At 36.0% G+C, this 11,471-nt stretch overlaps 1 protein-coding gene across 3 annotated transcripts in view; it reads right to left on the bottom strand.

Annotated features, from left to right (window-relative positions):
* Nucleotides 1-2,582: 2,582 nt before the first annotated feature.
* The window catches only part of NPM1 (nucleophosmin 1), a 15,815-nt gene continuing 6,926 nt past the window's right edge, over nucleotides 2,583-11,471 (bottom strand). The window contains exons 7-11 of one of the 3 annotated variants that reach the window (XM_007465530.1): nucleotides 9,797-9,854; nucleotides 9,367-9,450; nucleotides 8,419-8,520; nucleotides 6,214-6,288; nucleotides 2,583-2,939 (exon numbers count right to left, since the gene is read on the bottom strand). In XM_007465530.1, the coding sequence (XP_007465592.1) occupies nucleotides 2,901-2,939; nucleotides 6,214-6,288; nucleotides 8,419-8,520; nucleotides 9,367-9,450; nucleotides 9,797-9,854 (358 nt within the window). In that variant the 3' untranslated portion in view covers nucleotides 2,583-2,900. Of the gene's footprint in view, nucleotides 2,940-6,200; nucleotides 6,289-8,418; nucleotides 8,521-9,366; nucleotides 9,451-9,796; nucleotides 9,855-11,471 lie in introns of all 3 variants that reach the window. The other 2 variants (XM_007465529.1, XM_007465531.1) reach the window with 2 other exon arrangements.

Below are 11,471 nucleotides of genomic sequence, written 5' to 3'. Positions count from 1 at the left end.
TGTGCAATCAAAAATATGACACAAATGAACTTATTTACAAAACAGAAACAGGCTCACACAGAGAACAGACTTGTGGCTGCTGAGGGGGAGGGGGGAGGGAAGGACAGAGAGTTTGGGATTAGCAGAGGTCAATTATTATATATAGGATGGATAAACAACAAGGTCCTACTGTATAGCACAGCAAACTATATTCAATATCCTGTGATAAACTAAATGGAAAATAAAAAAGAATGTCTATGTGTATAACTGAGTCACTCTTACGTACAGCAGAGATTAACACACTGTAAATCAACTATACTTCAATTAAAAAAATTTTTTTTAAATACTGTAAGTTACCCAAAAAAAACTGAATTCAAGACACTCACTTTTTACTTTCAGGAAGTCAGTTTCTTTAAAAGAGGAATTTCCTAAGTCACAAACCTAGAGTAGTAGTTCAACTTTCAGATTACTACCATGTTTAGTTAGCTGATTGATATATAATAACTAGCACTATTAGTGACTTCTGAGGCACAAGGAAATCTTTAATTCCTGAGCTTCCAAAACAGAAGCCCTATCTGGATCTGATTAGCTCTATTTAATGAGCTGGGAACAGGACAACCAGTAAGGCCAATTGCTTTGGGTTTCCTGCCACATAAAAGTGCCCATCAGGTAAACCAAAGTTAAGGTTTAACTTCTACACAAAGCAACTCAAATATTAAAAATTTCAGACTTACTATTTGTTTAAGACAGTATTATGCAGCAAGTATATTTCTACTTCTGAACATGTTAAGGGACTAATACTAATAATTACCACACTCCTACATCATAGTATAATAAACACTATCTAGGGAAGGAATGACTCAACTTTAATGTAGTTGCATTATTTGAACACCAATAACTTTTCAAATTAATGTATAGGATGGTTAAGTGATTTGGGATTGTTCTATCAATTTAAAGTAGATGATCTATATCTGAAGTACATAAAAACAAAGAACACTGAACATTTACCATCTCCTACTGTGCCTTCATTAAAATAAAGACATAAAGAGATAAGCTACAAGGACAGACATGGCCTGGAGAAAAGAAACTGAATAATCAATGAAGAAAACCACAATGTAAATGAGTAGAAGAACCCAACACCTGGAAACTTGAGATTAGACTAGACAGTACAGCACCGGTATTTTCCCCCACCCTCCAAAACTAGTTTACTCTGGAAAAGCACCCCAGAAATAGAAAGGCTTAAAATCTGCAGACCCCCATCAAAATATCTGAAACTAGAGCCCAGTCAACAAGTACCACCCTCCTAATCAATATAAAAAATAAAATAAACAGGCTGGTGCGGGAGGGAAACAAGTAAACAATGCATGGAATGAGAAAGTTTCTTCAGACTCTACATACTACGTCCCAAGAACCAAGCAAGAGCATTTCCAAGTTAAAAAAAGTAAAAGCAACACAAATTTGAAGACAGAAAATAAAGTCTCTCTCCTAAAGTTTAAACAAAAAGGAATGAAGAAAAACATCCAAGAGAATCAAACAGAAGGCCTAAGAATGGATGGGAGTTAAGCAGAAGGGTGAAATCTCCCAAGTAAAAGGCCCAGACCAGAGACCTGCATCTCTGGAGAACAGACCCACAGTCCACCCAGGGCCCAGGAACAAGCCTACAAGACACATAAAATTCCAGAACACCAGCAATAAAGCAATCTTAATTAGCTCTCAGAAAAACCGGTCATATACAAAGAATACACAAAAATGGAATACACTAGGCCAAAAAAGGCAGCTCACACCTAAAATTCAGAGAAAAAGATTCGGCTTACAAGGCAGCAGCATATAATGTGATGTCAAAAATCAAGATGTTGGGCTTCCCTCGTGGCTCCAGTGGTTGAGTCCGCCTGCCGATGCAGGGGACACGGGTTCGAGCCCTGGTCTGGGAAGATCCCACATGCCACGGAGCAGCAGGCCCGTGAGCCATGGCCACTGGGCCTGCACGTCCAGAGCCTGTGCTCCGCAACGGGAGAGGCAACAGTGAGAGGCCCGCGTACCGCAAAAAAAAAAAATCAAGATGTTTTCAGGTATGCAAAAACAATCAGAATACTTTCCCCATCTATTGGGAAACTACTGGAGGATATACCACAGCAAAACAAGCAGAACAGGAATCTAGCCCTGACCATCATGCAATTGAATCTTGGTCTAACTGATGAAGGGGTCCCAAGGTTTAGTCCCTGAATGTCCTCACATAACCACCACATGCAATAAATTAACTTCCCCCATGGATCTCAAATATGTACTATTTTGGATAAATTAAGAAAATAGTCACAGAAATAATTTTGTGTTCTGGTTCAGATAAAGAACCCAGGTTGAGAAAGGCTGCTGCAGGCTATTTAACATGCCAGATTTTCTTTGGGAGTGAAAAGGCTAGGATAGGTGGATAAGAAGGTCTGATGAACATTTGATTATAATTAACTATTATCAAGAGGTGGTAAGGTAAAAGCACTAAGCCCTCTTGATGAAAAATAGATTATTTTGGAATACTATTTGACACTTTTACTATGTACATGTATTTCTCTGACAAAGTATAAAGAGGATAACAGAAAGAGAAACAGTGCTACTGTATTAAAATACTGAGTTTATTTCACATGTATATTTTTGTCTCCCCACCATTTCCATTTGTCTGACCACCACTACTACTATGTCCTATCATAACATTCCATACATACTTAAAACCAAGCAAAGGGTGGAGTTCCATCTTTAAAAACTAAACAGGCATTTTGGACAACACATTCTTGGCAATGGAACCTGGACAACATTTATCAGACACGGTAGGGAAAGTTCTCACTCTGCATTATAAAAAGGACAGCCAGATATCAACTGTTACAGAAATGAAATAAGACAGAAAATTTTAACAAACTGTTTAAACTATTTTCTTAAAGAGACTTCCTCCACTGCCAGAGATCTTGAATAGCCTGGAAAAAAAAAAGAGAGAAAAGAAATGTGGTTAAAAAACCACAACACTTCATACACACCAATAAATTAAACCAAGTCTCTGTACAATTCAACATATCTATTTTTCATTCTACCACCAAAAAGGTTCACTCTAGATAATTAAGAACTGATTTCAAGGAAATTTATACTTAGGCATAATTTAATTTCAAATACTTCGATTCAGACATAAAATCATGTGATTTTTGTACACAAAGTCACTTTTATACTAATATACATTTAACAACTTAGATATTTAGTTAAGGAAACGAAGACCAGTTAGGCCAATGTTGCCTCCATGTTACCTGCTTTCGGGCTGCCAGATTTAGAGAAAAACATGCACCTGTACACGGCACACATAAAATTAAGTACACTTATCTGAAATAAACTATATAAATATACCAAAGTTACATCTTTTTTACCTCTAGTTATATTTCCCTGATGATGTGGGATCGCAACAGTTCCTTATTTTGCATAATTTGCTTATAACATTCCTTAATTAGTCTTATATTTTGTTTACATTTTAAGTTTCTACAGTGGTCACACCCGAATTATTTCATTAATGAGAACACATACTAGCATTATGAGAGACACTATATATATTTAACATGTTCTGCCATATTAGCTACTCAGACAAGCTCTTCTGGTTTGTTGAAACACAGAACACCATCTTCCATGACTAACTTGCTTTTCCATTCTTCAAGTCTAATGATTTAAAATATTATCCAGGGCTTCCCTGGTGGCACAATGGTTGAGAGTCGCCTGAGGATGCGGCGGACATGGGTTCGTGCCCCAGTCTGGGAAGATCCCACATGCTGCGGAGCGGCTGGGCCCGTGAGCCATGGCCGCTGAGCCTGTGCATCCAGAGCCTGTGCTCCGCAATGGGAGAGGCCACAGCAGTGAAAGGCTCGCGTACCACAAAAAAAGTAATAAAAAATAAAATTAAAATTAAAATAAAATATTGTCCAATGACCAAAAAAAAGAGATCCCTCATCAATTTCTACATCCCTCTTCAACATATAATTCATTCTACTTGTTCTCATGCTGGTATTTAGTAACATCCATGTAAAAGAGCCAAAATCTTCAAGTGATAAAAAACATCTCAAATGACAATCATGTAAGTGCAGTATTAATTATCTACTTCTTTTCCTATTCATGAATAATGCCTCTTAAAAAAAATAGTCTTGATGTTTTTGTCAACTGTTCAAAGGATTCAACAAGTTCTTTTAAAGCAATGGAGAACTTCAATGACTTTGCTCTTCTTTTAATTTACATGGTCCTACTGCTGAAGAGACATTTAAATAAGCAGGTTTCACTCAATGGATTAGTTAAAAGAACTTTGGGGGCCTTTGCTTCAAAGTGTTTCAGTGCTTCAAATAAATAGGATTTTCTTATACTGTTTTTAAACACAGCCATTGGATTTCAAATGCAAGAGAACTGAATACCATGTCAACAAATATCAGTCATTCGCTAATCATTAAGTTGAATACAAATACTGAAGAACATTTTCATGACACTCTAATGTAAAAAAAAAAAAAAAAAAAAAAGCCAGATGCTACTTGACTCGACTTACGTATTATATAGAATATTGAATGGGACAGAAAACACCTTCGAATACATCATGTTTTGCTTCAACTTTGAGTAAATACTGCTTGCACCTTTATACAAACATTCAGCAAGATTTTTATCTGTAGTCTTTCCACAAAAGGCAGTACAATTTTTTTCATTAACTCTTTAAATTCAAGAATTTCTGCAAAAATTTGCTATTATCTCTCAGGTTCCATCTGGATTTTATTAGCCAAATCCTCATAAACAACTCTCTTTCAGAAGATAAACTGCACAAGTAATGGGAAGTTATTTTACACACTGTGATTACTTACATCTGCAGCTACGCCATAAAAATGTGACATATTCAGTGTTTTGATAATTTCACAATAGTAAACTGAGATATCATATTTTTTATTATTGCAGAAATTTCATCCTGGCACTTGAAAACAGCTTTCAGTTTTTAAGTCAGAAAATATTTCTGATAGCAGTGAATTCAGTCATTTTCAGCTACAAGACTGACGTTATGCTGTTTGGAAGGCCCTTGCAACTTTAGTTACTTTATCTTCACCTGATTTTTTCTTAATCAAAAATTTTATTTTACCACTTCCTCTGGTATTAGCTGAAAAAATTATATATCTCTTATGCTTACCTGTTATAGATGATGGTTTATATATCTCACTTTCTACCATTTTCAATACTGAACTGACAATTACACACCGCATAGTTTTAAAAGGACTTTTATGTTTACTAAATGTCCACAGAAAATTCACAAAATTTACACTGGCTTTCTGGGATTCAAATATACACAAAAACAGAATAGCAACGAAAAGAATCGAAAAGATTCAAACTGGACATGTTGTAACCACAACAAGGAAGGCTGAACTCAAAATAAACAAGTAAAGAGTATTAAACCACTGAAAGGGTTTCAAACCTGAGAAAAATAGTGCTGCCATTTCAAGTGATTTAAGTACTAAATATTGTGGTAGAAAAAGATCTCTAAATAACAAATTAAATTTATTGAAGAAAGCTGAATACAGGAGACTTAGGGAGCGCTGACAAAAACCATTAAACACAGAATATGTCCTGTATGTACATGATGCCTAGCAACCCTATGTAACTGCTTTTACATTTTCCTTTACAATCTGCGAGTCAGCAACTATAAATAAGACAGTAAAAAAAATTAAATTTATTTTTGGAATAAATAGAATATTTACTTATTTAGAAAATAAAACTTTTCTTCTATTGACAAAATACCTTCTTCACATTAAGAAATACAAAATCTAACTCAACTGATTTTACACTTAGGTTGATTTCAGCAAAATGTGCTTCCCATAATGTCTATGGAGAAAATCATCTCTGCCAACTCACAAGAAAGCAAAGAACAGACTGACCCAAGTAGCCAAATGGAACAGCAAGGAAAACCACAGCTCATTTCCTTAGCCAACATAGTACCAAAAGCAAAACTGAGTTCAGTAACCAAGAGATAATTTACCAACTATATAAAAGCTGGGAAAAATGTACTAAAAAAGTTATCTTCTCAGTCTCTGCCAACTAGATTCTTAAAGAGTTTCCATGTATTTAATCTGAAGTATTGTCTGTGGTTAGGAACATTTTAAAAGAAGCCAACACCTAAAGAGACTAAACAAATAGCCATAATAAGTCACAATAAAAATTTTGGATGTGATCATGTCTCCAACAAAGTTCAGTTACCTCCTGGTCAGTCATCCGGAAACAATTCTTCACATAATTGATGAATTTGGCTTCCACTTTGGGAAGGGAACCACCCTATTGAGACAAAAGCATTATTAAGGGTAAGTATAGAAACACTGTTTTTGAGGGAGATTGTTATGAAATTCCTCAAAGATTTGAGTGCTGTTTATTATATGGATCATTGTGATTCATTCCTTGTCTCTTCAACTCCTTCATTTTAATACTGAATAAATCCTTTTTTAGGCCTAGAAAGACATGTTTATATAACATATTAGGACCTAGGTCTTCCACAAGTACTCTCATACTGAATAAGGTCTGTCCAAGTTTCAAATTCCCTGCCCCCACCCAGCCACTCTAAAAACACAAAGTATAAGCTATGCTTGTGATTCTTCAGGAACTCAACCATCAACTTGACTGCCTACTGTATTTATCTAACAAGTCAGCTTTATCACCATCCTCTACCACCCAGGACCAAATACATTTCACTAAACTCTAAAATTCGCCATTCCTTTCAATTATGGACACAGAGAAGAAAGCACAATAGTAGTAACACCAAATTATTTTCAAAGTATATGTCACCAAATATTTTCCAAAATCTTGAAATGTTTATATTTATCTCTGCTCTGGAATTATCTTAACGCACTAATTTTTTCACTTTTGTTTCCTATTTTGATAACTAAATTTTGATTTTCCTTGTAACCTGAATCTTCTGTGCATTTTAAAAAGATCAAGAAGGCTTCAGGTATGGTGTAAGATACTTAACTGCCTCATCACCTAGAAAATAAACCTCACTATAATTTACACTTTTAAATTATTGTCACATACATTCTTATTTGATTCAAATATTTATTGAGCAGCTAGGGAGATACAAAGGTGATTAAAATATGGTCAAAGAGGTGAGGCAAATGCACAAGTAACAGAAAGCAAAGTGTAAGGTTCATTGAATCACAGCAGTCAAAAGAAAGTGTTTTAGGAGATCAAGAGATTGCTTCCAGCCTGGAAGGGGGGGCATGGGTGGGTGGCAAATCAGGTAAGGGGATTGAGTTAAAATAGAAGACTTCAGTCTGGATTGTTGATGATACTCAGTTTGGACTACATTTGTCTCTCCTTTTCCTCTCTCCCCATCTTTGGGCTTAATTTACCAGTAGTGCCCAGGATTGTTCAATGCGCCTGCAATTAAACCAAGGAGATAGGACCATATTAAAATTAGGGGGAGGGGTATCTAAAATGTCATTTTAGAACGGTACGCAAGGGATAAAAATAAAGCAGCGATACCAGGAAGGCTAAGAGGTTTACAGTAGTACTAAAGCAAAATCAAGAAATACATTCTGGTTCTAAAATGTTAGTTTTCCAACTGACTCATAACTGCACAATGAAAGGAAATCTACGAAGCCATGTAGAACCTAGAGAGCACAGAAAAAACATAGGGAAAGGGAGTCAGTAACTTTTCCTCACCATCCCACATTTATTCTCAACAATTGGGGTCTGAGAATATTCACAGAATTTTAAAGTTTCTCTCAAATGTGTTTCAAGGCATTAAAACCAATTACTCCATACTCCAGAGTTCACTAAAGTTTACTAAGTGCATCCCCCCAACCCCAAATCAAGCAAGGCAAGTAGGACAAAAGCTAATCCTCTTCTCACACATTTCCAGTAAGACAAAAGGAGACTAAATGTAAACACGTTAGTCACTCAAAAATTCAAGATATTATCACACGTATTGCCTGGTGACATCTTGGTGCAAACGGCAGACAGAAATGACTCAATTTGTTGGAGAATGTTTCTGACTACAGTCAAACACGAGTAATTTTTTTAAAAACTACAACACCAAGCGGCCAAAGACTACTTTTCCAGCTGTTTGCAATTTTAGAAGACTCATACGCCCTCTGCTGGTACTGTGGCATCTCATGACCAGAACAGGTGAAGGGAAATGCTCTCATTTTAACATCTATGGTAAGAATATATCTTACAATCAACTTACTTGTATTCCTTTTATAATGGAAAATAAAGCATATGTAACTTCAAATATGCAAAAATATCAACAGAGACTATAAATTAATATAACTAGTAATCCATTTTTGAGATAATTTCACACCACAAAAGGGCAGGTATATTAACTATAAAAAATGAGGAAGAGTCCTGTTCCAAACCCCAGAAACGTAAAATTACCAATTTAGTTCCTTTAAGGAAGACAATTTTACTCACTTTTTCTATACTTGCTTGCATTTTTGCTTTAATGTCTTCTACAGAGCTAGGTCCTTTCGGTGTTTTAGGAGTTTTTTCCTGTTTTTTGAAGGATTCTTGACCCTGGGAAAAAAAGGCGAATTTTAACATCATAAGAACTCTTAAGACCCACCCTACCTGGATTTTCTCAATAAAATTCTTACAGTCCTTTGTAAAAACAAGTATACACCAGAATTGAGTTAAATGAATTTGTGTCTCAACAATTATTTTTAAATTATTGCTTAAAGGAATAGGAAATAGTTTGAGCCTGCATTTATATTCAACACAAGGTCAGTTCTACACTTAAAGTACATCATCAAAAAAAGAAACCAGAAGGTCCCCAAGAATGAAGCAACAAAGTTAACGCAGCTTAATGCCTGGGGCCCATTCCATAGCATTTAAATGATAATCTCCCAACAAGCGGCCAGCACCAGAGAAACTGCACTATGCGATAAACATACCTTTCAACAAGCAAGAACCCTTACATGACACAACTGTTTGTAACACAATAAAAATCTTTCTGTCGGCTTTCTCCCCCATTAGAAAGCCTCGGCAATATACAGTTGACCCTTGAATGTCAAGAGGTGACGCCAGCCCTCCACGTGGCCAAAAATCTGTGTATAACTTGTCGGCCCTCCACATCTGTGGTTCCTCTGCATCCAGATTCAACCAAACGTGGATATGCAGTACTGTAGCATTTACAAAAAAAAAAAAACCGTGATAAATGGACCCATGCAATTTAAACCTATGTTGTTCAAGGGTCAACTGTCTAACTATATGACAGTGATTACCAATAAAATAATCACATCTTAGCTCTTCGACACCAGCTACAGGCGTTCTCCAAAGACCTATCAAATTTTTAAAAGTAGATTCTTCCACAGAAGAACCTAACTACTTCAATGGAGCTTGTATTTGTATGTTACCACTTACTTTTGATCTTGGTGTTGATGGTTTTGAGTCTTTTCCATTCTGGTTTGACTTTTGTGCATTTTTGGCTGGAGTATCTCGTACAGACTGCAATTAGAAATTAATCTTAGTCAATGCCCCTCCCTACATAAGACATATTAGTACAAATAAAACTGCCCCAAACCATGGCAAAAGCAGCAGTCAGGCTAAGAGAAACAATCATTTTGACAAAAGGTTACAAAAGGGTTAACAAACAGACAGAAGGCTATATAAAGAAAATAGGTAATTTTCCACTATTAGAAAAGTTTCCAGGATAGCCCTACTCAAGAAAAATTTGAAGTATGAGATCATCTTCTCCTAAGACAACTTTCAATAACCACAAAACAAGCCAATGGCAAAAATTCCCATCATTTTGTTATTAGCTATTTCTGATATACTACTGTATCTTACTTACTTTCTTTACTGGAGCTTTTTCTTCAGCTTCCTCATCATCAAAGTCATCATCATCATCACTACAAATGAAATAAGCCCTTATTACTGATTCAATGCACTCAACACATCTAGAAAGCTTATCCAGAAAGTGGATGAACCTACAAGTTTAGTCATTCAAAGCATGAAGAGCTTTCAAACTTTTGTGGGTTGACAAAAGAACTGAGAGCACAATCTTGAACACAAATTCATTTTCACTGCAACATTATTCACAATTACCAAGTGGTAGAAGCAACCCAGGGAATTCCCTGGCAGTCCAGTGGTCAGGACTCCGCACTTCCACTGCAGCGGGGCACAGGTTGGGGAACTAAGAGATCCCACATGCAGCACGGTGTGAGCCAACCCGCCCCCCACCCCCAAAAAAGAAGCAACCCAAATGTTCATAAACAAATTGTAGGGGAAATGTCATATACGTATATATATCAGGGAATATGCAGTCTTAGGGAAATCCTCAAATGTAGCACATGGATGAACCTTAAGAACATGATGCTAAGTGAAAGAACAGTTACAAAAAGACAAATACTGTATGATTCCACTTATATGAGGTATCTAAAGGAATCAGTCTTTATAGAAACCAAAAGTAGATTGGTGGCTGGCAGGGGAGAGGTGGAAATGGGGACTTTTTGTTCAACGGTTACGGTTTTCAGTGTAACTAGATGAGCTTGAGATGTTACACAACAATGTGATTATGATTAACGCTACTGAACTGCACACTTAAAAAATAGTTAAGATGGGAAATATGGTGTTATGCTTTTTACAACTGAAAATAAATTTTTGAAAATGAAAATGGAGTTATTTAAAGAAATTAAAATAAATAGAAACATTCCAAATTCATGGACCAGTAAATATTAAGGTGGCAACTCTCCAAATTAATCTACAGATTTAACACAACCCCTAAAAGAATCCTAGCTGGTATCTCCATAGAAACTGATCCTAAAACTCACACTGAAACTCTAGGAACCCAAAGTAGCCAAAATCAATCTTGAAAAAGAACAAAGGTGAAGCATTCACATTAAGTAATTAAAAACTAAAATCTATAAAAAGTACAAAGCAACAGAAATCAGAATAATGTTTCACTGGCGGAAGCATAGACATGGAACTGAAGAGTCCAAAAGTAAATATACATTTATGGTAACTATTTTCAAAAAGGGGGCAAAGACCATTCAATGGGGAAAAGTCTTTCACAAATGGTGCTGGGACTACTGGATATCCACAATCAAAAAAAAAATAAAACTGCCCACTACCTCACAATAGATACAAAAATCAATTCAAAACGGATAAAAGGTAAGAGCTGAAACTATAAAACTTTTTGAAGATCTGGCAATGGTTTCTTAGGTTTGACACCAAAAACAATAAAATAAACCAAACTTTATGAAATTTGAAAGCTTTTCTGTAAAGGACCACCAACAGAGTATAAAGACAACCCATGGAATGGGAGAAAATGTTTGTAAATTCTACCTGATAAGGGATTTGTTTCCAAAACATATAAAAAGTTCTTACAGCTCAATAATACAAAACGAGTACAAGTACTGCTACATGCTACAAGGATGAATCTTAAAAACATTGTGATAGGGCTTCCCTGGTGGCGCAGTGGTTGAGAGTCCGCCTGCCGATGCAGGGGACACAGGTTTGTGCCCCGG

Source organism: Lipotes vexillifer, unplaced genomic scaffold (assembly GCF_000442215.2).
Source record: "Lipotes vexillifer unplaced genomic scaffold, Lipotes_vexillifer_v1.1 scaffold621, whole genome shotgun sequence".
Taxonomy (NCBI): Eukaryota; Metazoa; Chordata; class Mammalia; order Artiodactyla; family Lipotidae; genus Lipotes; species Lipotes vexillifer.
The sequence above is the reverse complement of the archived record's forward strand: the minus strand, read 5'-3'. Positions and strand labels throughout refer to the sequence as shown.